The sequence below is a fragment of the Notolepis coatsorum genome (genome assembly GCF_963971535.1).
Source record: "Notolepis coatsorum genome assembly, chromosome: 10".
NCBI classification, from domain to species: domain Eukaryota; kingdom Metazoa; phylum Chordata; class Actinopteri; order Aulopiformes; family Paralepididae; genus Notolepis; species Notolepis coatsorum.
The window spans coordinates 45396552-45423534 of NC_140174.1; the positions used below are offsets into that span (position 1 = coordinate 45396552).

The 26983-nt window shown below is 42.0% G+C and overlaps 1 protein-coding gene across 1 annotated transcript in view; it reads right to left on the reverse strand.

Annotated features, from left to right (window-relative positions):
* The window catches only part of LOC311235560 (glutamate receptor ionotropic, NMDA 2C-like), a 177525-nt gene that overhangs the window by 62519 nt on the left and 88023 nt on the right, over positions 1-26983 (reverse strand). The window contains exon 6 of the mRNA XM_084323029.1: positions 7973-8313. Within this exon, the coding sequence (XP_084179155.1) occupies positions 7973-8313 (341 nt within the window). The remainder of the gene's footprint in view (positions 1-7972; positions 8314-26983) is intronic.

Genomic DNA, 26983 nt, shown 5'->3' on the forward strand with positions numbered 1-26983 from the left:
CAACTTGCAATGGGCCTGGTCTACAAGATACACTACACGACCAAGGTACCCATGTACATGTCAAAATACTTCCCAAAGGTCAGTGAATACCACGATCACAACACCAGAGGGAGCTCCACAAATCATGTTAAACCCAGATTCGGCTCAAATAAGGGACTAAACACGTTTCGCAATTATGCCACATCAATGTGGAACGCCCTACCCAAAGCTGTAAAGGAATGTGGATCACTACCCACTTTCAAAACCTCTCTCAAGGGACACCTACGGGAGACTGCAATTCAACACTGGCCCCTGTAAATATCCTAACCCAACCCCCTCCAATGTACAGTCATTTACCTAGTATGGTTTTGTCAATAGTTCAATGTACAATTGTGTTTGTTTGTACAGTGTCTCCTCCCCCCCCCCCCCCTCAATGTACAGTGTTACTTGTTTATACAGTGTGCCCCCCGGCCCCCCCCCCCCCCCCCAACCACCTCCAATGTAAATTACCCAGTATGGTTGTCAATATCCCAATGTACCCAACCCCCCCCACCCAACCTCCTCCAATGTACAGTTTCTACGTCAAATGTATATACTCCCTTTTCTTGACTCCTTCTGTATCACAAACAGTACTGTATTTGCAAATCTGGTATGTCATAAATGTATAGATGTAGCAGTACTGACTATCTGTATGTCATGTATGTCATATATGTCTATATGAATTGAAAATGGGGGACCCTGATGGAAACAAGACAAACGTCTTTCTCAGGTCTGCATCCCCTTAACAATTGTATGTATTGAGCCGTACTGTATTGTACCCATTCTGCAATCTGTTAAATAAAGTTTTCATTCATTCATTCATTCATTCACATTCATAGGAAAATACCGTCTAGAATATAAATATGTTTTTATCGTTTTCTGCAGTAATTCCTAGAACGTGAGATATAGGCTTAAATGCATATATAGATGATCAAATGCCGTTTGTTGCCGGTACACGCTATATTAAAAATGTCAACTGTACATTATCTTAAACGTTATGACTGATCATGCGCGGATGGGGGGGGGGGGGGGTCGTTTATAATTCCGTGATCGTCGTTAAATGCTTTATGTAGTATGGGTGATATATAGATCCGAGCAGTTTGCATGGATAATAATAAACAAACAGGCTGAAAGTAACGTCAGCCTCCTCTTACCGTTGGCCGATGAGACTGGACCAAAAATATCCCAGTTATTTGATGGGGATCGAGTCGATCCATTTCCGGTTTGTATAATAACAATACACGCCCAAATCATGTCGATTATTGAGTTATGGCAGCGATCCATATCCACTGTGTGTGGCTAGAGTCCTGCAATGATATGCGAGTGGCCGGACGAATTTAGGAGACGCACCGATATCCAACCGGCCATTTCCAGTTTGGCAACTCGCCGATCATCTACCAGGGGGCAGTATTGAAGCGTTGCAGAGTTGTGCCGGCTCACACAGCATCAGACCAGGCTCCGTGAGGGAAATATGAATACCATGGCGAAAATATGAAATATGATCTCAATAACGTTGTACACCGTGGATTGGCAGAATTCGCATGAACTTGAAACACGTCGTACAACGTGATTGGCGGGGAAAGTGTTAACATCCAAGGGCCTACATGTGGGCCCTCATGAGGACGATTCGCGATGCGGTACTTTGCCGACCTCTAGCGGCTTGGGTGTGCATTTCTTTTAATACAATATATAGATAGAATTAAAGCCCTATTTGTTGCGTGTCAATTACAGAAAGTATGTACACATTACCACCCCCGACCTCAGGGGCTCTAACTCCGTCAATCATTTGGCGATCTCGAAAATATTTGGACAGGGTTGTAGCCAATGAGTGTGGCTTTCCAATGATACTCCATGATATGATAATTGGGGATCTAATATGGTCTCTATTGATCGATTTATGATAAAGAAAAGCAGGGTCCCCCAATTCCTACAGGCTTAAGAACACGCCAACATTTTGCTACTCCGTGCCCTGTAGAGTTAGATCCACTCACCTGCAGTAACACAATTATATGTTTAATACATCTTGCAATACATTATTGTTGTTACAGTACTTGTATTGTTGCTGGTTCTTGCACTGTTCCGGAACACCGTCAGTTGCTTATTTTAGTCTGTATAGAACACTGAACCCTTATTTCATTTAATTTCAAACATTTATTTTAACTCGAAAAAGACCTTCACGTGAAACCAGAACTTTCAGGACCAACATGTAAAGAAGAAAAATGTAGAGGAATTATCCAAGGCAGTGAGCAGAGCAGAAAAGCTACTGATAATAATAACCGAATGCTGTTGTTTAGTAATGGTATAGCAGCCTTAATGGGTGAGATAAAACTCTCCAGCTATCTATCTAGCTAGGTGTCACGTTATTTTGTTAGTTAACCTAGCTAACGGCAAAGGACAGGGACACTCGCTTTTCACACTAACATGCAATCTTCTAGTGTCTCATTACTTCATTTTGTGAAAAATATGCACTTTGCAATATATTTGCTTTTCAAAAGCTCATAAACACTGTTGTGACTTGAGCATATATTAATTTAGCTAGCTGTTCTTGTCATTTTAAGCTATGATGAATGCAATGCTTTCTACTATAATTATTATATAATTTTCCTTTCTCTCCTAGGGTCATTATTGACGTTTTTTGGCACCCCACCGCCTGCCTATAATGTGCAGGACGATACACCAGCCGAGGGGGATGATGAACAAGCTCAGGAGGACACACTAGCCGAGGTACATATGATCCCTTTCAAAGTGCTGATATTCATAACTGTTTGTCCAGGATTAAGTCTTAAGTCTTAAATTTAATAATCAGACTTCTAGGCCTTAGAAAGTCAGATAGGTCTTAACATTTTATTGGATTAGGAAATTACTTCTATATTGCGATAACTTCTCTGTATAATAATAATAATAATAATAATAATAATAATAATAATAATAATAATAATAATAATAATAATAATAATAATAATAATAATAATAATAATAATAATAATAATAATAATAATAATAATAATAATAAAAATTTCAATTTGTACCGCACTTTATATTTGTGAAAATCTCAAAGTGCTACAGGAGATAAAGATAAAAAGTTAAATGAATAAAAACAATTAAAATGAATAAAACAACCAATGAAATGGAAGAACATAAAAAAGAAATAATAATAATAATAATAATAATAATAATAATAATAATAATAATAATAATAATAATAATAATAATAATAATAATAATAATAATAATAATAATAATAATAATAATAATAATAATAATAATAATAATAATAATAATAATAATAATAATAATAATAATAATAATAATAATAATAATAATAATAATAATAATAATAATAATAATAATAATAATAATAATAATAATAATAATAATAATAATAAAACGAATAGAAGTAAAAATTAAAGTAAAAGAATAATTCAGGCAAATGCCTTGTTAAAAATAAATGTTTTTAGGCCCCTTTTAAAAACCTCAACAGACTGTGGTGCTCTCAGATGGTCGGGGAGGGCATTCCACAGCCGAGGAGCAGCTGAGCAGAAGGCCCGGTCACCCATGGTGGAGAGGTGTGTCCTGTGTATGGGTTGGAGTGTGTTTGAGTGTCCAGAGCGGAGGGAGCGGGTGGAGGTTGGGGGAGCGATGAGCTTCTTTAGATAGGAGGGGGCGTTGCTGTGGATGCACTGATGGGTGAGGAGGGAGACCTTGTATTCAATCCTGGAGGAGACAGGGAGCCAGTGTAGGGAATGGAGTATGGGTGTGATGTGATCATATTTCCGCACTCTCATCAGGATCCTAGCAGCACAGTTCTGAATGTGTTGGAGCTTCTGGATGCCCTTGCTAGGGATCCCGGTGAGCAGTGTGTTGCAGTAGTCAAACCTTGAGGAGACAAAGGTGTGAACGAGCTTTTCCGCATCTGGCAGGGTGAGTGTGGGACGGGGGTTTGCTATGTTTCTAAGGTGGAAGAATGAGGTTTTGCACTGGTGCTTAATGTGGGAGTCAAAGGTCAGGTGGGGGTCCATTTTATGCCCAGGTTAGTTATTACAGGTGAGAGGGGGAGGTTCTGGCTGGAAAAGGTGCTGCTGGTTATTGGGGATGATTTGATTTGGTGTGGGGTGCAGATTAAAATGGCTTCTGTTTTGGCGCTGTTTAGTTGTAGGAAATTGTGACTCATCCACGCCTTTATCTCCTCAAGGCAGGTGGTCAGTGTGGCTGAAGGTGATGACGGTGGTGACGGTAGGGGGGCAGAGGGAAGTGGGGCAGTCCTGAGGTAGAGTTTGGTGTCACCAGCGTAGCAGTGGAAGGATATCCCATGCCGGCTGATGACACGACCAAGGGGCAGGGGCAGGGGAGTGAAGAGGGTGGGGCCAAGGACGGAACCTTGGGGGACGCCGCAGGTGACAGGCTGTGTCCGGGAATTTGCGCCCCCCAAGGAGACGCGCTCTGTTCTGTCTGTGAGGTAGGAGGTGAACCACTGTAGTGCAGAGTCGGAGAGTCCTATGGAGGAGTGAAGACAGTCCAAGAGGATGGTGTGGTCGACCGTGTCGAAGGCTGCTGACAAGTCCAGGAGGATGAGGAGGGAGGGGGAACCACCGTCAGCAGCCATCAAATGTGTTTGGGGGGAAATGTCCAGGCTGCAAAGTATGCACTATGGTAATAGCCTATCAGTTCCCTCCCTAACAATACATGGAATTACTTCTTAGTAATTTTCCTTCATAATTTGTTGCTGGTATGGCCATGAAATAAACTGAATTCTATTGAAAGTGGTCTTTAAAAGGTCTTGAAAAGTCTTAAATGTAACATGTTGAAACCTGCAGGAACCCTGTTAGTCCAGTGAGACCATAACACCTGTCCATCATGAAGATGACATGTCACCCACCTCTACAAGCAGCAGTATCACCACCACCACTAAAGGTTTGACCTCAGAAGACCCTGCGGCCTGCACAATGGCCAAGTGTCATTCATAGGCCATACCCAACAATGCGATATGGTATCAAGGGGACCAATACTGGTCAAAGATATTGTTTTCCCCCTGAACTCTGAGAGAAATCCTCGTAGATTTACAAAGGAAAACTACAACATGATAATGGAAAATGGGAGAAAATATGGGGAGAAAAATGGGGAGCGAACATGGCTTCTGTATTCGGTTAGCACAGACTCAGTCTTCTGTTTTGCGTGCAAACTGTTTGGAAAACAGGACAATGCACTTACCAAAGGGGGGTTTAGAAATTGGAAGAACATAGCAAGTCATTTATAGTAACATGATTATTCAAAGACTCACATTACTAATGACGAGTTGGCATGGCTCAAAACTAAGACAGCCATAGATCAGATCAACCAGGAATTGATGCATCATGAGGTGCAGCACTGGAGAGGTGTAATGCACAGAGTGATTGCCATAATATGCCACCTAGCAAAAAGGAAGCATGCTTTGAGAGGGCATACAGTGCACCTCCTGTCACAGGTGGAATTGATGGCACAATTTGATCCAATCATGAGCAAACATTTGAGGAGGATTCAAAACAAAGAAACAAAGGTCCACTCCCTCAGCAGTGAAATAAAAAATGAAATCATAGCACTGATTGGAGACAAAATAAGTGATGAGATAGTCAAACAGGTGAAACAAGCTTAATACTTTTCCATTCATAATGGACATTAGCCACACTGAACAACTGTCTATTGTCTTGAGAGTAGTGAACTGCGAGCCACCAGTTGGTGCAGCCATCTCTGAACATTTCATAGGATTTGTTCATGTTCAAGACACCACTGGAAAAGGTCTGTGTGACACACTTCTGGAGAAGTTGGACAAGTTGAACATGAACATTGCAGATTGCCGTGGACAATCATATGATCAAAAATATGAAAAAAGTGTATTTAGTTAGATTACTTGTTGTAACATAATGGAGATGAGCACTGAGAATTATTGCCTAGGGCCCCAATAGACCCTAGCAGCGCCACTGCATTATGTGCAAACATGTCTGCCACGGATAATCGCATGCTGTGTGCTACATGACCCAAAAGGCAACTCCAGGCCATGTCCGCACCCAATTCTCAGTGCATTGTCCCGTGTTCATGTCCGAAAGGGGCTTGAGTGAGTGAGTGAGTGAGTGAGTGAGTGAGTGAGTGAGTGAGTGAGTGAGTGAGTGAGTGAGTGAGTGAGTGAATGAGTGAGTGAATGAGTGAGTGAGTTAGTTGATTGATTGATTGATTGATTTTATTTAGACATAAACATAAGTATTTGCTTTGTCAGGGATAGAAACAAAAAGTTCAGGACTTATTTCCATCGTTGTCCCTGGTGTCAAAATGATGAAACTGATTGTGCATGTGTTCCTATGTGACCACTAAATCTGTATTTATCTGAATACATCAAGAGTGTCTATGTAATATCTTTACACCAGTATCATAGCCAGGGTATACCATTAGTCTATATAGATTTGACTTTATATGAAATTGTGTGTGCCAGCAGTGTTGTGCTAGTTACTGAAAAATAGTAACTCAGTTACTTTACTAGTTACTTCATTTCAAAGTAACTTCGTTACTGTACTAGTTACTTACACCCAAAAGTAATGAGTTACTGTGAAAAGTAACTATTTAGTTATTTAAAAAAAAAAAAAAAAAAAAAAAATGCTCAAGTCCCATGCCCCATATACTCGAAATCGGTTGATCAACTTGACAGTTTCCATTCACATCACCGAACTCTGCTAAGCAATGTGGTCTAGAGCGTTTCATTATATATTCCCTCCCCGCTGTATGTATATTTCTCTCCCACCCACCCACCCCCTCCTAATGTACAGTCCCCTCCCCATCATATGTATATACTCTGTCAGGATCTAGGGGTAACAGTACTGTATATTTGAATACCGCTTATGTCACAAATGTATCAGTACTAAATACCTATATGTCCCTATGCCATAAATGTCATGTATGTTGTGTATGTCATAAATGTCTATATGAATTGAAAATGGGGGACCCTGATGGAAACAAGACAAACGTCTTTCTCAGGTCTGCATCCCCTTAACAATTGTATGTATTGAGCCGTACTGTATTGTACCCATTCTGCAATCTGTTAAATAAAGTTTTCATTCATTCATTCATCCATTCATTAATTCATTCATAACCATCTTGCAGCGTTGTTATCAAAGCATTGCAACGTTAGAATAGTTAGGATATCAATTGTGCATGAAAGGACTATATTTATATTGTTTGATTAGTATTATGAGATTCCCTGGCAGATTTCGTACAGTCCAAATCCGTTGATCTTGAGTTTCAGTGAACACATTGCACTCACCGTCACCAGTCTGCGGTGGTCGAGATGTAACGTTAGTCCAGTTGACTCCAGCAGCCCTTCAAACATGTTCTTTATCTCGTTTCCATGTTGTATATTAATTATCTCTAAAGTAGTTGCTAAATGGTTTGTTAGTTCGTTATTATTACTGCGTTCTTATTATGTAGATTCATAGCGAGCGTCCTCTTGTTGTTTACTGTAGAGAGCGCCTATTTCTTTCAGAACGTCAGTGGCCAATCAGAAGTGCGAAAACAGAATGAGGCTACGGAAAGAAATAATAATAATAATAATACTTCGTTTTATATAGCGCCTTTCAGTCTACAGTAAACAAAACAAACGCAGGCGAAATAAGGACGCTCGCTATGAATCTACATAAAAAGAACGCAGTAACGAACTAACAAACCATTCAGTAACGTAAGTAGCGTTACTGAATTTCAAAAGTAATGCGTTAGAGTACTAGTTGCGGCAAAAAGTAACTTCGTTTCTGTAACGCGTTACTTTGTAACGCGTTAGTCCCAACACTGGTGCCAGGCATACACTCTGACCTATGTTCCCCAACACATGTCATAGTAGTGATAACCCATATGTTTCAATAATCCATAGCACAATATAACAACAATGTATGGGTTAATTCCATGTCTTCGGGTCTATATGTGTCGTGTCCCCGCTCACCTGAAGAGAGTGCTGTTCTCATAGTGGTTGGCAGGCGTGTTGCAATCACTGTGCCCCTCGGGGACAAACCCTTGAGCCTTCTTGAAGCTCTGCGCCGCTTTAGCCACAATGGCCACGCCCTCCCTCACTCTCTGCTGCAGGCTCTTCCTCCAGTGGTCCGTGATGATGCCAATCACCCCGATGGGGAAGCTGATTGGCGGAGTGCTGTCAGGGTTGCCCACAGCCAAGCTGGGGAGCATCCAAATGTATCCCGGGCCCATCAGGCCCACTTCAGTGGCTTGCTGGAACAGGTACTGGGCCTCTTCGTGGGAACAGTAAACCAGCAAGATCTGGGAGTCCACCTGTAGAGATGGAAGCAAAGTGTGACAGTCTTGAACAGCTTACTGTCTCATGTGAGCATGTGTTGCGCTCTCCTGTGCAGGTTGTCTCTCATAATATTGACCTATCTCAAACCCTGCCCTCTTTTCTTGATCCTCCAATCACAGCCGTTTGTCCGAGGGAGGGAAGCAACAGTTGTGATTGGAGGATCAAGAACAGAGGGTGGGGTTTGAGATAGGTCAATTGTGGCACCATTGTCACCAAGACAGTGGACAAGTACTCTATAAGCCAACATTTTTAACCCTCAGTTGGTTAGCCTAATATGGTACTGGTAGGGTAGGCAAATAATACCAGCCACCAGCCAAAAGCTGTTGAATTAACAGCTTTGCCAACCAAATGTAAAGTAGTCAGCATTCTATTGTTAAAAAATAGTAACAGTGCTGAGACCACCGTTGCTCATAGGTCATAGTGAGGTGTAATCATATAGTACCAGACTTTTGATAGTTGTTATCAATACCACTGAAATTCTACAATGCTCTCTCTTTTTTGACACCACAAAAAACGTAGATCTTATCTATCTGACAAAAAAAACACGATTATAGATTCTACTATAATAGACTCATTCCTTTACTGTTTATCTCTTTGGCTGTATAGGCAAACAGAAAGTAAACATATACACATACACACACAGTACACACAAGCAGATAGGAATACTGACCAACTGTATGGCTGTACTATTTTGGCTGGGTTCAGAATAGAATGTCAACTTCTATGCAACTCCGGCAGTACTTTAAATTTAATATTGGACATCCATTACAACATTACATCGTGCTCTTGATGCGATTTAGCTTTTTAAAGCTTATCTCTCTCTAGCCTAAATAACCATGGAGATATGCATTCATCCACCCAACCCAAATAGCACACTGTCGGCGGCCCCCAGGCTTAATTGAAGTAACACGCCGACCACCAGGGGCTTCTGTTGCATCTCCTGCTGGGGAACAGGTGGCAAGTCGACAGAAAATCCATAGTTGGTGGTTCAGCCACAGCCCTCTAGCCGACACCACGTTTGTCTCGCACACACTTTGAATTACCGGAACACAAGGGGGATTTCCTCAGTGACACTTGGAGAGGGTTTGGTACCGAAGTATCAGTTCTGACATCCCTAGTATAATATGGTCATCTGACCTGAGGAGTGATCCTAGATCAGTATGCCTATTCTTAGAACATGGGCCCGGGATTCCACCTATAGAGAACAGCACAAAACACTTAACTATCAAACTGAAACATGAACTCTCCACTACAACCCGATACAGAAGAGATAGCAGGCTAATTTACAAGAGCAGCAAAACAACACAATGTGGTAAATGGCCTGCAGGTACAGACCATTTAAACATTAGACACACTTGAAACTTGAATGAGGACAATAATATAAGTATATTATTTTAAGGCGTGAGCACTTGCATGTCTTCCTGGCATTTGTTTTTAATCTAATCTATCTGTGGCTCAGGAGGTAGAGCAGTCGTCTGGGAATCCGGAGGTTCCCGGTTCGATTCCCGCTCCTCCCGGGCAGTGTGTCGAAGTGTCCTTGAGCAAGACACTTAACCCCTTGCATGGTTGCCTCTGCCATCGGTGTGTGAATGTGTGAGTGAATGGGTAAAATATGAGGAACAAATTGTAAAAGTAAAGCGCTTTTGATAAAAGTGCTATATAAATGCAGCCATTTATCATTTAATCTAATGTCAATTGTCAATGGAGCAGCTCCCCCCAGAAATCCCAAGACTGTCTCTCACTTCACTCATCTTTTGAGTGGTGTTCACCTAAGGTCCTGAATAGTTTGGAATCCTGGTCAAAAAGCAGTAAATTATCATATTGAGTACATATGGTTGAGTTGGAGTGGTGCTGGACTTGGGTCTCTGGTCACTGATGAAGGTGTGGAAGTGCACACTTACCTATAGCAATCGTCCTAACAATAGAAGTGTGTGCCAGAATTGGAGATAATGATAATGAACGTGTGCAAGGTGAGCCAATATAATGCTATTTAAGCAAGAGTAATAGAGTAAAGAGTAATAGAGTAATAGACGCGGTTTTCAAACTACGGGTTGCGACCCAAAGTGGGGTCGCGGGTAGGTGACAGTGGGGTCGCGCATAGGCAAAACAAAAAAAACTCTGATCGAGTTTTCCACCCGGCAGCTGTGTGTATTTGCCATGTCTCGCCCCTTCATCAACGGAGGCCGACACACAGTATTCCAATACACATCTCACTACATCCTGCGCATGTATAATCGCGGGAGGGGGCCGGGGGTGTGGTCTTTTCTGTGCAGTGGCGATTTTACCACTGGGGCACCAGGGGCATGTGCCCCCCCTGAAATATCAGGTGCCCCTGAGGTGCCACCCAGATTTTTTATTAATTTTTTTATAAAAAAATATAACCCTAACTAACCTTACTGTCATCATGCACTTGTCCTAATATACTAACCTACACTGTAGCACTCAACACTTTGATGAACATTGTTACTCAGCTGATAGAGTTGTGCCCTTCCTGATGACTTGTTGCTTTGGATAAAAGCGTCAGCTAAATGACTAAATGTATGTGCCCCCATTTTGCCCCTGCCCTAAATTACTAAATGTATGTGCCCCCATTGTGCCCATGCCCTAAATGACTAAATGTATGTGCCCCCATTGGCGCAAGCTGATGCAAATTTAAACCAGTCCGTAGCACTCTGGTTACAGTAGTTAATTTGCCGGCGCGGAAGGAATAAAGGATACATAACCTCTCAAGTTCAATGTGGGTTCTTCTGAACCGGTCACAGCTGATGTCGAAATGATTGACAACCATTGTAGGTGTAGCCAAGGAGCGCATTTTGACTGCTTCAAGAGGCAACCCTTGACAACTCCAGCGCTGATTGCAATTTGGAAGTGCAACGACGACAGACTGAGAAGCCGGGTGCACTGCAGATTCAGTCAGAACAACTTCAAGAAGACAAACTTACCTCACTGCTTTTATGTTCAACCCAGATTCGGCTCAAACAAGGGACTAAGATAAGATAGATAAGATAAGATATTCCTTTATTGATCCCCTTGGGGAAATTCAGGCATCATAGCAGCATGGGGGGGAGGGGGGGGGGTACAGGTAGTAAAAAACAACACAGGCAGTGTAAACAATTAGGTCAATTTGGTCAATATAATTTACTATCTAACTAGCTGAAGCAAATATTCACATTATTCACAGTGTCACATAAGGTGCAGTATGCATAAGGTAGTGTTATAATTTACTATCTACTGAATATACATTATTCACAGTATCCACTGAAATATACATTATTCACAGTATCACAGTATCACAGTATCCACATAAGGTGCAGTAAGCCTAAGGTAGTGTAGGTTGTCCTCCTTGGGTTCCTATAAGTCCCAGGTCAATGTCTGGTAGCAGTCGCTGCCCCCTGTTGTGGAGCCTGGAGGCTGCTAGTCGCTGCCCACTGTTGTGGAGCCTGATGGCCGCTGGTATGAAGGACTGTCCGAGGCGGTTAGTTGAGTGTCGGGGGGGAATGAGTCTGTGGCTGAACGAGCTTCTCATCTTGACTAGCTCGTCGTAAACACGTTTGGCAATTATGCCACATCAATGTGGAATGCCCTACCCACAGCCATAAAAAAAATTATCCCACCTTCAAAACCGCTCTCAAAGAAAGACAAAGAGCACCTGGCTCCCGTAAATGTCTAAACCCCCCCTCCCACCCACCCACCCCCTCCGAAATAATGTACAGTTTCCTCCCCCTCATATGTATATATTTTCTGTTAGGATCTCTATTTAACAGTACTGTATATTTGCATATCTTGTATGTCACAAATGTAACAGTACTGTATATCTATGTCATGTAGATGTATGTCATAAATGTCATGATATATATCTGTATGTTGTCGTGTATGTCATAAATGTTATTATGAATTGAAAATGGGGGACCCTGATGTAAACAAGACGAAAATCTTTCTCTGGTCTGCATCCCCTTAACACATCCACCGCCGTTCACGTTGTACAGCGTTATTGCCCGCCATGCGTTGTCTGCCAAACCACACTGTACAGCGATATTGAGATCATATTTCATTTTTTCGCCATGGCATTAGCCAGAGTGATACAGTGGGACTCTGCACAATATTGCAACGCCTCAATACCGCCGCCTGGTGGATGATCGGGTGAGTTACAACCGGAAGTGGCAATCGGTGCATCTGGGAAATCCGTCCGGCAGTCACATATTGTTGCGGGACTCCAGACATACACTGGCGTGCATATGGATCGCTGCCATAACTCAATAATCTATATGATTTGGGCGTTTATTGCACCATACAAACCGGAAATGGATCTAGGAGATCGACGTCAAATAAGTGGGATCTTTTTCCTCCAGTCTCGTCGACGAACGGTAAGAGGACGCTGACGTCATTTTCAGCCCAATTGTCTATTCATTTCACCGCAAACCGATCTGATCAATATATCACCCATACTACATAAAGCATTTACTGACGATCACGGAATTATAAACGACCCCCCCCCCCTTTCATCTGCGCATGATGACGCATAACGTATACGATCATGTACAGTTGAATTTTTTAATATAGCGTGTCTAGGGAATAGACGGCAATCGATAATCTATATATGCGTTTAGGCCTATAGCTCACGTTCTAGGAATTACTGCAGAAAACGATAAAAACATACTTATATTCTAGAAGGTATTTTTGTATGAATCTATGAATGAAAAAGTATAACGTTCCTACATCCTGAACGATAGATAATCGATGTTGAATGGGCCATAGTAATGTCAATTTAGCAATACAATTTAAAAAGTTATAGCCCTGCAAAGAAGGTGAACATCTCCATAGGCTTAGAGTGGTGGCAGACTGGCTATATTGATGGATATAAGTCATGGCAGGGAATGTGTTAACAATTGTGTGTGTATTGAGCCGTACTGTATTGTACTCATTCTGCAATCTGTTAATAAAGTTTTCAATCAATCAATCAAAAAAGGTCAGAGCCGGACATCAAAGAGTCAATTATAGGTTGCTATACATGCCTGTATAGCAATACAGAAGATATGTATATATGCCTCAAATGAATAATAATGCATAATGCTGGTTAGTTACAGAGCAGGGGACACAAACAGGCTGGATAAGCTGGTCAGGAAGGCCAGTAGCGTGGTTGGGGTGGAGCTGGTCTCCCTAGCGAGGGTGGCGGAGAGGAGGAGCCTTGCTAAGCATTCATGAAATACTTGAATCCCTTTCATGTCATGGGGCAACTTGATAATTGAGTAAGAAAACACTTGTTTAAAATACTTTTTGATTTGTAACCAGTTGTATAAATGTAAATAAGCACAGCACTGGTGGCAATACAATATTTTAAATGATGCATGTACCTTTCACTCACATGCAAATACTTGAATTCATATGAATGAATAATTTCATGCCATGGGGCAACTTGATAGAGTGATACAATTAATTTAGCAGTGGCCTTGCTGGCTATTGGGCTCTTAGACAAATGTTATTCTTAGAACATTGATTAGACCCGTTACTGATATTGGGAGTTGTGCCTATAATTTACTATTTCGCTCTGACCTGGTGAATTACCTACAATGGCTAACATGTTTTAGGTTTGTTAATAGTAGACAGCCCTTGAGTGAACAATTATTGTTGTAATTAGGAATCTCTTTTGTAATGTCTATCAATATAATACAACATTTTATTTCTGTTTTAATTTTATTTATTCTATTTTATCTCTATTATCTTGTCATTATTGCAATACGTTTCTGTCCTGTGATGTCTTATGTATTATTATTATTGTGTTGTTGTGTCTTTCCTGTGAAAAAAAGAGAAAAAAAGAGACTTATACAGCAGTGGTACCAATAAAATATTTTCTATGAATCCCAATGGCTGAAAAGTGTTATGGTTTGACACCGACCCCAAACGCAACGACACAAGAGAGTAGGATTCAGAGTTGCCAAAAACAAGGGCTTGTTTATTAAGACTAAATAAACAGCACAGACTTGGAAGAGTTCAAACAAAGACTGGAATACAAGCAAGGATGAATGTTGCTGCTCTGCAGCTTCTCCCGGGATGGTAGTCAGGGGAAGCAGACGCTGACGTCAGACCCGCTCTGCAGACTTCTCTCGGCAGAATCTCCGAGGTGGTTGCGGGACCGAGAGAGAGAGAGGGAGCGAGTTAACTCAGAGTGCAGGTGGAACAGAGCAGGTGAACAGGAGAGGTGACTTGTACCCGAAAACAGAGTTATCCAAGTGACTGAATCTTCGGTGTAAATACACACTGTGAGTAACGTTCCAAACACAATCCCAAGTGATAGATATCTTCGGTGCAAAATAAACACTGTGAGCGAAGTCCCAAAATACAAATCCAATGTGATAATATCTTCGGTGTGTAAACACACAGTGGGAGATGTTAGGCCAAAATATTATCCCAATGAAACAATCCAAAAAAGGCTAAACGCTGGGTGAGTGACTGTCTGATAAAAAGCTGGAAATCTTCAGTGTTATATAAACACACGAAAAACGGAATTGGATCAAAGACAGTCATAAAAAACTCACCCAGGCGTTGTGCGTAAAGAGCGTTGGAACAGAACGGAGCGAGCGCGTCGCCACGGGGAAAGGGTGTCCAAGAGGAATGCTTCTTGAATATCCTGGAGGCAAAGCACAGGGAAAACAACAGCAGGCAGCAGGAACGGCGAATGCAACTGAAATATCAAAACGATCCAACAAAACTTGAATGGGGAAACGGGGTATAAATAATACGGGAATGCTTAATTGACAAGCAGTGACAGCTGAGGGATGTGATTGATAAGCGTGTGGACGGGGGAGAACCAATCAACGACGTCTCTGGGAAGAAGCGTGTGAATAGGGGAATGAAATGATTAACAGAAAACAAAAGGAAAACAGGGCGAGTAGGCTTAAAGGAACAGAGCGAGTGGGAGAGCAGCGGACCAATCATCACAGTACTTCAAGAAGCCCGTGGTGGGGAAAGAACCAAACCTTACAAAAAGAGTTGTCTGATCTGCTAACCTAATATACTTACCTTTATACCTTACCTGCTACACTTAGGCTACCTGTCTAGATAAACCCAACTTCCTTTATACTTACCGGTCATACGTAGCTATAAAAAAATATATAATAATAATAATAATAAATGCATGTAAAAAAAACAAAAATTGTGCCCCCCCATACTAGCTCATGCCCCCACCGATTGGCAGAGAAATGTGCTGATAATGAGCTGGATTACGAAACTCCGTTAGTGACACTCCAGGTTAATCAGCGGAGATTTGGGGGTAATTCGTCTTTTGTGCGACAAGCTACTGAAAGTCATGTTCACTGGACAGGCCCTCTCAAAGTTCTGGATATCAGTCCGGAACGATTACCCAGTGTTGTGTAATGCTGCACTGAGAAAGCTTGTCATCAACATACCTCTGTGAGGCCCGATTTTCAGAGTAGAAGCGGATCTCCGCCAAAGCGCACATGAACGCATTTTCTTTTCATGTTGTGGCAACATATTTTGGCTAAATAGGCATAGTTTTATAAATGTTCATACAGAAACAATTCCGTTGCTTTTGTTGATAATATTCATTAATTTCATTGATAACATAGCGCTGCGATTGAATTGACTAAATATGCATGATCAAGTTCAACAACGTGTCCTTTTATTTTGATATTCCTTATTTCCATGTTGAAATTACGCAATACATTAAGTGTGGGGTCGCCTAAATCAAATGGGGTTGTGGTATAAAAAAGTTTGAGAACCCCTGTAAATAGAGTAATAGAGTAATGAGAAGTGATTTGGTTAGTCACCCAACTCTGACCCAGTAATGTGTGTGTGTTGACCACAAGAGTTCCTCAACAATGAGCAGTGATTTAGACCTTTATTTTTAAAGTATTTTCTTGGCTATTCTAAAATATGGTTGCCGTCTTTTGATTGTGAAAGGGTCCTTATAGCATGCATTTATACAATAGCCAAAAAAAAAATCCCTCCCAAAATCCAACCCTAACGTCCTCGTCGTGGGAGGGGGAAGCAGGTTAAGCTGACTAATAGGGCAATGGTAAAACTCATGGGCCAATCCCCCGTGAAGTGGATAATTGGATTACAGAAACATTGAAGAAAAATAAGAAACCCTGCACCCTAGGAGATGGAAGCTCTTCAAGCATACGAGCTGAAGAGACTATGAAGACGCATGCTGAAAACCACATGGAGAGGGTGCGTCAGAACCTTCTATCCCCTAGGCGGTCTACCAACATCGCAACCTGGAATATCAGGACCATGTACACAGCGGGGAAAACGTCAGTCATCGCAGAAGAGATGAAAAGATACAAGCTCTCTATCCTCGGCTTGTGTGAAACCAGATGGCTCCAGACAGGAGAAGTCAAACTGACCAGTGGTGAATCCATAATCTTCTCTGGACACCCGGATGAGAAAGCACCACACACGGAGGGAGTGGCACTCATGCTCTCCAAAGAAGCGCAGAGGGCCCTCATCAGTTGGGAGCCAATCAATTCCAGAATCATCACCGCAAGATTTAAAACCACCCATAAAAGAATTAACCTACATGTCATCCAATGTTATGCACCCACCAACACCACAGATGAGGAAATAAAAGACAACTTCTACAACCAGCTACAACAGCTACTCCAGGCCAGGAGAGAAAAAGACATCTTTCTCCTCATGGGCGACATGAATGCAAAGGTTGGGAACAACAACAATGGATACGAGCTGATTATGGGAAAGCATGGAATCGGCAGCATGAATGAAAATGGTGAAAGATTAGCAAACGCCTGTGCGGACTACAACCTGGTCATAGGAGGGACAGTTAACCCCCACAAACCTGTTCACAAAGCCACATGGATATCACCTGACCACACCACAGAAAACCAAATAGATCATATATGTATAAACAGGAAGTTCAGACGTTCCCTCCTGGATGTACGAGTGAAGAGGGGGGCAGATGCGGGGTCAGATCATCACCTACTGGCTGCAAAACTCCAACTCAAGCTGAAGCGCTGTAACAGCCCCACTGACAACAGAGCAAAGTACAACATCCAGCTTTTCCAGGACATAGGAACAACAGAACTATACCAAATCACCCTACAGAACAGGTTCCAAGCCCTGCAAGAACAAGCTCAAAAACCAGTGGAAGAGCACTGGAACAACCTGAAAACCGTATGGAAGGAGACATGCCTAGAAGTGGTAGGGAGAAAGAAAACAAGCAACAAACCCTGGATATCCACTGAAACACTGAAAAGAATAGAGGAGAGGAGGGCAAAAAAAGACACAATAAACAAATGCAAAACTCGAGCAAAAAAGGGAGCAGCTCACAGAGACTACGAAGTAGCAAACAAGGAGGTGAAGAAAAGCATCAAACGCGACAAACAGAAATACATAGAAGACTTGGCGCAAGAAGCAGAGGAAGCAGCGGGAAAGAATAACCTCAAGGAACTCTACCTGACCACCAAGAAACTAACCGGGAGGTTTAGACAAACAAACGCACAAATCCGTGACAAACAAGGATGACTGCTCACCACCAAGGAAGAACAACACCAAAGGTGGACTGAGCACTTTAGGGAGCTCCTCAACAGAGAGCCCCCTGTCCAAGAGGTGGAGATTCCGCCAGCTGCACACATGCTGGAGATCAACTGTGCTCCCCCAACAAGATATGAGGTGAAAAAGGCTATCAATGCATTGCGACGTGGCAAGGCAGCAGGGCCAGATGACATTCCAGCAGAAGCTTTAAAGGCAGACGTTGAAACCTCAGCCACCATGCTACACCAGCTGATCAAAAGGATCTGGGAGAAAGAAGGAAATGTACCAACAGACTGGAAGGACGGGCTCATTGCTATTATACCCAAGAAAGGAGACCTTAAGAACTGCAACAACTATCGTGGGATTATGTTGCTCTCAACACCAGGCAAAGTTTTCAACCGTATTATCTTGGACAGACTGTGAAAAGGGGTCGATGATGAACTGAGAGAAAACCAAGCCGGTTTCAGGAACGGTAGATCGTGCACTGACCAAATTGCCACCCTCAGGATCATCATCGAGCAATCCATAGAATGGCACGCACCTGTCTATGTCAATTTCATAGATTTTGAAAAGGCATTCGATAGTGTAGACCGCGAGCTGCTTTGGAAACTCATGGCACACTATGGAATCCCTAAAAAATACATCAGCATAATCAAGAACATGTATCAGGACATGAAATGCCAAGTGTTACATAACGGATGTGCACAAGAACACTTCAAAGTGCTCACCGGCGTGAAACAGGGCTGCCTACTTTCCCCCTTCCTCTTCCTCCTATGCATCGACTGGATCATGAGGCAAACCACAACCAATAAAAAGACTGGCATCCAGTGGAGTCTAACGGAGCACCTCGAAGACCTGGACTTTGCGGATGACTACTGACTACTTTGCACTACTCTCACACAACCATCAACAGATGCAAGACAAAACCCAGCTGCTAGAAACAACTGCAGCTGGACTTGCGCTCAAAATAAATGGACAAAAAACTCAAGTAATCAGAGTCAATAATAAAAGCACAAACCCCATAACCATCGGGGGCTAGACACTGGAAGAGGTTGACAAATTCACATACTTGGGTAGTGTTATAGCTGTTGATGGCGGGACTGAGGAAGACATAAGGGCAAGAATAGGAAAAGCAAGAGCAACATTCAACATGTTAAACAAGATATGGAAAACCCGAAACATCAAACTCAACACCAAGCTCAAAATCTTCAACTCCAATGTCAAATCCATTCTGCTATATGGCTCTGAAACCTGGAAAACCACCACTAACATCAACAATAAACTGCAGACCTTCATCAACCATTGTCTGAGACGTATCCTCAGGATCTTCTGGCCAAACACAATCACCAACATCAAGCTGTGGGAATGCACCGAGCAAGAATCAGTGGAGGTCCAGCTGACCAGGAGAAAATGGAGCTGGATTGGGCACACACTTCGAAGACACAAAACCGCAATAACCAAACAGGCATTAACCTGGAACCCACAAGGCAAGCGAGGCAGAGGAAGACCCAAAAACACCTGGAGAAGAGACACTGAGCAGGAACTCAAGACAAGGGGACTGACGTGGAAACAGCTGGAGAGGATGGCGCAAGACAGACGGGGGTGGAAACTTTTCATCAATGGCCTATGTTCCGAAAGGAATAAAAAGGCCTAAGTATGTAAGTCAGTAATTTTGTTAAATCCCACCTCACTGAGCAATTTTTTAGACAACTAAAAGATGTCCATATGGTACATAGATTTCTCTATCCCTTGGGATAAAATGTAAGTTTAGTAGACATCTAGATAACACCTAGCGGTTGTTTCAATGTAATTTCAACAGTCCTATGTTTTAATGATGTTTAATCAATGGCTAAGCTTTGCTATAGACGTCTACTAAACGCTCACGTCTATTTTCTGATAGACGCTGTTCAAAATATATGTACTGTAGACCTATCACGTTTTGTAATTGAGAGGGGCATCTAAATAGCATCTATTAAACTTTTCAACCACAGCAAAAGTATGATTAAAGACAACCCATTTCAATAAAGAAATTATTTATTTGACCATTTTCAGAACACTAGCTCTCGAGGACTGTATCTTCACACAAATCCAATGAATTGAGGGGAATTTGTTTTTATAATAATGGTGCAAACCTACATGATACAACAAACACAGAACAACTCATATAGCCAATTTCTACGTAGACCAGCATCTCAGAACTTCCAGATCGCTCTGGAGAAGCACTGGTGAGATAAGTATAAAACATTTATTTTCTTTCTCTTTTTTTCCCCTCTTTATTCCTTCTGTTGCAATTTGCAACTAAAAATGTCAAGATAGAATCCATAAGAAAATAAATGATACCACTTGGTAGGTACTATACAATAGATTTTACCACTCGGTACTATACAATAGATTATACCAGTTGGTACTATACCATGCCCAGGCCTACTCTGACCACATCATCTCCTACAGACTCGCCCTCACCCAAACCAAGTCCTCCTTCTACTCTGATGTCATCTCCAAAGGCCAAGGGAATTCCAAAGCCCTCTTCTCCACCATCACCAAACTCCTCAAGCCCCCCGACAACCCCCTCCAGACCACCTCCTCTGATCTCTGCAACAGATTCACGGAATTCTTCCAAAACAAGATCGATGCCATCTACCAGCAGCTCCAGTCTACTCCTGTGTCCCCCACACCTCCGGCTGTTAAACATGTTTCAAGTTTCTTTAATAGTTGTCATACAGAAGTACAGAATACTTTTATACAAAATGCTTCTTACTGTTACGCTCCAGAGACTGTGCTAGACAAGATAAGTATAAAATAAAATAAAGTAGCATGTAAAAAGAAGTAAAAATAGAGGTCCCAGTGTTCAGTATAGACATATGTACAATGTTCGATGCAGACTAGAAGTAACTGAGTTACCATACAATATACTATGCAATATACTAATATACAATACTATATAGTGCAAAGCAGAAATGGGATGAGGTACAATTTACAGTAAGGTGTACGAGTTGTAGTGCAAATCATTTACCAATAAATATAAAGTGTGTTTAGGTGATCTAAAGTGTGGAGAGTGGGTGCTGCAGTGTGTTGTTTGTTTAAAGTGAGTGTGTGCGTGTGGATGTGTGTGCTGTGTGCATTTGATGGTTGTTGCATAGTGTTTATTGTTCGTTGAGCATGACCCTCTGCCCCATCCCACCTACTCCTTTTCATCCTTCTCCCTGGTGGACACCATTTACGAAGCTGGTGTCGGGCTCTAAATCCTCCACCTGCTCTCTGGACCCCATGCCCACCACCCTGGTGAAGGCTGGCCTGCCTGCCCTCTGTCCTCTCAAGGTAGACATCATCAACTCATCCCTTTCCACTGGCTCCGTCCCTGCTGACTTGAAGGTGGCAGCAGTCACCCCAATCCTAAAAAAACCCGGTCTGGACCCCGATAACCTCAACAAGTTCCGCCCCATCTCAAACCTCCCCTTCCTCAGCAAGGTCCTCGAACGCGCAGTAGCCGCCCAGCTACAGAGTCACATGGCCTACCATGACCTGTTTGAACCACTCCAGTCTGGGTTCAGGGCTAAACACAGCACCGAGACCGCCCTGATCAAGGTAACAAATGACCTCCTCATGGCTGCTGATGCTGGCAACATCAACATCCTCATCCTCCTGGACCTCTCAGCTGCTTTCGACACCATCTCACACTCAATCCTCCTAGACCGCCTGGAAAGTGTCCTTGGCATCACTGGTACCCCCTTGTCCTGGTTCACATCCTACCTTACCAACAGATGGCAGTATGTTTCCCTCTGGGGGTCCAGGTCAGCTCCAGCACTTGTTAAACAGGGTGTTCCCCAGGGTTCGGTGCTAGGTCCGCTCCTTTTTATGATCTACCTCCTCCCACTCTGTGATATCATAAGGAAACACGGCCTCCACTTCCACTTTTACGCAGACGACACGCAGCTTTACCTCCACACCAAACCCTCGGCTCCCCTTCCTCCCCCCTCCCTCATTGCCTGCCTCCAGGACATAAAAACATGGATGACCACCAACTTCCTTCAACTCAACAGCAAGAAGACCAAACTAATAGTTGTAGCCTCCCCAGCCTTCCTCCAAAAGATCGACCACCTTGTTCTCTCCGTGGATGGCTACTCCATCTGCCCCTCCACGGAGGTAAGGAACCTGGGCGTAATACTGGACTCAACCCTCTCATTCCACCCTCACGTCAAGTCTGTCACCAGATCCGCCTTCTTCCACCTCAGAATCATCTCCCGCCTCCGCCCCTCACTCTCCGACACCTCAGCGGAAACACTCATTCACAGTGATGGGAATAACGGCGCTATAAGTAACTTCGTTACTAACGGCGTTCGTTTTTTCAGTAACGAGTAATCTAACGGATTACTCTTCCAATCTTAATAACGCTGTTACCGTTACTGCAAAAAAATGCGGCGCGTTACTATGAATGAACCTGTTTCTTTCATCAGACAGATCTCTGCGCAGAGAGGCAATAATATGTTCTTCCTTGTTTAGTGGGCAGTGCGCGAGCCAAGCATACATGCTGACGATTGGCTGAGGTTGAATAAAATGTCATGGTAAGCCAATCAGAGGTGGAGGTGGGCGGGTGTCTAAAGCATCCAGAGTCTGACACACAGCGCGACAAGACAAGCGATCACTGATCAGTCAACATGAGACCGCGGGTCCATGAGCGTTTTGTGTTCACTCTTTGCAGCGCAGGGCACTGAGTGGCTCTACTGCAGTGCTGACAGCCTTATCAACAGTGCTGCACTTCCTGGTTTAATAGCACAGGCTTCAGGTGCTCAGAGATATATATATCTCTGTATGTCATGCATGTCTTAAATGTCATGATTAGATTAGTTTAGATGATTAGATTAGATTCTTATATCTGTATGTTGTGTATGTCATTGATTGATTGATTGAAAAGTTTATTAACAGATTGCAGAATGGGTACAGTACAGTACAGCTCAATACATACAATTGTTAAGGGGATGCAGACCAGAGAAAGACTTTCGTCATAAATGTCATGAATAAAAAATGGGGGACCCTGATGTAAACAAGACGAAACTCTTTCTCTGGTCTGCATCCCCTTAACAATTGTGTGTATTGAGCCGTACTGTATTGTACCCATTCTGCAATCTGTTAATTAAAATGTTCAATCAATCAGTATATATTTGTTATTTATTTTTGGTATAGTGCTTAACAAGCATAATTTAATGTTGCCCAGTTGTGGCCTGTTGAGGGGCAATACATATCAAAAGTTCCAAAACATCTATTATGTTTGTATTTGTATGATCCACTATATAAACATAGTAATTATAATATCTACATACATGGCATTTGATTGGAGGCTAGTCTCACTTTGTCCCACAGCAAATTAAAATAGTTTAGATTTGTGTATGTTGTTTATGTAAAAAAGATCTTGAAAGTAACGCAATAGTTACTTTCTGAAGTAACTAGTTACTTTTATAATTTGTAACTGAGTAAGTAATTTAGTTACTTTTTGGAAGAAGTAACTAGTAACTGTAACTAGTTACTTTTTTAAAGTAACTTGCCCAACACTGCTCATTCACGCCTTCATCACTTCCCGCCTCGACTACTGTAACGGAATCCTTCTTGGTGCTTCCAAGAAGGTTCTGGATCGCTTACAGTACGTCCAAAACTCTGCTGAGAGGGTCCTCACGCGCACCAAACCCTGGCAGCACATCACCCCCACCCTGCAAAAACTCCACTGGCTCCCCATCAACTACCGAATCCCCTACCTACAAGATCCTCCTCCTCACCTACAAATCCCTGCACGGGTTGGCTCCTTCCTACCTGACCAACCTACTCCACCCCTGCACTCCAGCACGAGGCTTCCGCTCCTCCAACTCTGACCTCCTCACCATCCTCCGCACCAGGCGTTCCACACTGGGAGACTGAGCTTTCGCTGTAGCTGCCCCCAGACTGTGGAACTCTCTCTCCCCCCTCATCCGAGGCTCTGACACCATCAACTTCTTCAAAACCAAGCTAAAAACCCACCTGTTCAAACTTGCCTTCACGCAACACGGCCCCGCTCCCAAGTAGCCCACCCCTGACTCTTTTTAAGCCACAGATTCCGTTGTTTTGTTTTGTTGTTTGTTTGTTTTGTTTGTTAATTTCAACCACTTCATCCAATTGGACAGCACCTTGCTTCCTTTTTTATCTCTTTATCTTACTTGTTTTTTCCTGTTGTTACTATACACAGATATTAATTTTTTATTTTTTATTTTTTTTTATCTTTTATTTTTATTTTTCAACATTTTTATTTTTCCATCCTTTCCTTGTACAGTGTCCTTGAGTCTGAGAAAGGCGCTTCTCTCTTAAAATCCAATCTATTATTATTATTATTATTATTATTATTATTATTATTATTATTATTATTATTATTATTATTATTATTATTATTATTATTATTATTATTATTATTATTATTATTATTATTATTATTATTATTATTATTATTATTATTATTATATTGCACAAAAAATAAACAAAACCACAAAACAAGACCTTTCCTATGTAACAAGTATGTTCTTCTTTCTCTCTTTTCCTTTTAGGTTTAACCAGGAATTCACCCATCAGCCATCAGGTAAGCTAGATTTACTTTAGTTGTGTTTTCCTATTTTGTATTTCTAGTTACTATTTTAAATGTTTAAGTTGCTAATCAACGTAGCCTTGTGTATATCATTATATTGAGTTAATTTGTACTATTCTGTCTTTTAAATCTATGTATTACTAACAAATGGGTGGTTTTTAATTAAAATACCACTCAATTCCATGAAGTGAATTCAATACCCAACCTTGCAGAATATTCCTTTACCCAGAATTTGCATTGATATTGCCCTTACTGCATTAACTCTTATTTGCTCAAACATAGCAGGCTGATTGTGAATGAGGGAATTCTCAGAGCTACAATAATCACTATGTCTATGGTGTACTAATCAAGCACTACCTGTAAAAAAAAAACGTAATAATGCACAAAGAGCAACCCCAATTCAATATGGTATTCCATGAACTCATAGAAAATCAGTCAATTACTACTTTGAACGTTCAACAATTTTACAACTCCACATCTAATGTAAACAGTTGTAACATTAGGATGATCTAAGTAAGTACATTAGTGGCTGAGTCAGTTCAACTCCCATTATTTTACATCCATGAACAGTTCTCATGAGATACAACACTTTCACTTTATCAAACTCCTTATATTCCATGTGTTGGTAAAGGTGTGTTATTGTCCTAGATTCAAGATTCAAGATTCAAGAGGTTTATTTGTCACACATACCAGGGCATACAGTGAAATGCGGGTGGCCATGCCCGCTTCGATTGTGCAAGAATACAATAATAAGTAAAATAAGTAGAAGATAATAAAATAGACATAAAATAGACATGATAAAATAGACATGTTAAAAGTCCTGAGATAAATGCAATACAATGTTAGCTGCAAATTAAATACAGGTAGTGCTTAGTACACCATAGACATAGTGATTATTGTAGCTCTGAGAATTCCCTCATTCACAATCAGCCTGCTATGTTTGAGCAAATAAGAGTGAACGATGGTCTGACTCAGGCAGAGCACTGTTCACACCAAACCTGTGAATGTGATTGCCATGAATTGTTATGCTTATGCGAGGTAGCCAGGTACGAGTCGAGTGCAGCGCGTTCTTGCGTGCATGCGCTTCTGCTCACAAAAGCCTGGTTGCACATCGTGCAACCCCATCCCATGAGCAACGCACCTCTGGTTTTACTCTATATCCCTATGCTATACTTGCTATTACTAACTATACTACTAAGAACCACAACAGTTCTTTCCTTAAGGTGACGTCCTACCACTTTATCAAACTCCTTGTATTCCATGTGTGGGCAACGGTGTGTTATAGTCCCACCACTTTATCAAACTCCTTGTATTCCATGTGTTGGTAACGGTGTCCTACTACTTTTAGTAGAATTAGACTCAAGGTCTTTCCCTTTCTTTTGATCCAGCTCAAGATTTTTGTTCACCACTCCAGAACCAACTGCACTCCTCTCGGACAGAAGGGAAGCCAGGCTGAAGAATCTTGTAGAAAGGAAAGCCAGGGAAATAATCACCACCCAGTTCAAATAGGCTACATTCTATCCTGTTTAAACCACTATAACAATGTTTTCTTTTACTCTTCAATTAATCAATAACAATTGTTATAATTACTCCACTGTAATCCTTTTTTACCTTATTCAAATAGTCACATTTCAATTGTCACACTGCACTTTTATCAAGTTGCCATGGTCTTTCTCTCAGTCAGGAACATCAAGATTGATTCTCTATGGAATTTCCATTAACCAAGGCTAACATACCTTAGCTTACCCGCTGTACCGTTGTAAAATATATAATATATTAGCATTGCCCTCACCAAAGCCACAGGGTTCCAACACAAATCATAAAATTACCCCAAAATGTTAGAAACCATTCAGCTAGATTAATTAGCACGACTTACCCTGTTGCTAAATGAACAATCCTGTCCACAAATTCTTCCAAAGCAGCCGGCTTCATGTCTTCTGAAAATTTTGCTAAATCCCAGATTCTTCCAAAGCCACTGATTTTGCTAGCCTGAGATTCTCAGACAGGGAGTTCCACAACTGAGGGGCCCTGACAGAAAATCCTTTGGTCACCTTTGGTGATAAGGCCACCCCTAGCAAGGCAGGGGGATCAGAGGAAATAATCTGCTGCCTGATTGTTTATGAAATGATGGAGGAACTCGTCACATTTTTCAGCTGACCGGGAAGCGTGAACACTTAAGGCAACCAACATGCACTTCCGCGTTTCTCTGATTGGCCGAGCGCCTTCCGCGTTTCTCTGATTGGCCGAGCGCTAAGCTCCAGGAGAGAGGAGAGAGGCTGAAAACCCGCAGTTCTTGACCGACTGATGGGAGCCGAATCCCGGATCCGATTTTTCTGATGAATACCCCCAAAACATGGAGGTCCCGAACGCATGGAAGTATTGATTGCGCCGTAACGAATAATTTAAAAAAGATACCGTTAACTGGAATATGTTGTGCCTTTACACATATGTTGGATTATGTAATTGGTTTGTCATGACAAACAAATAAAAAAATCGCGATTTACCCGGTGGCTACAACAACACACAGTGACTACAGC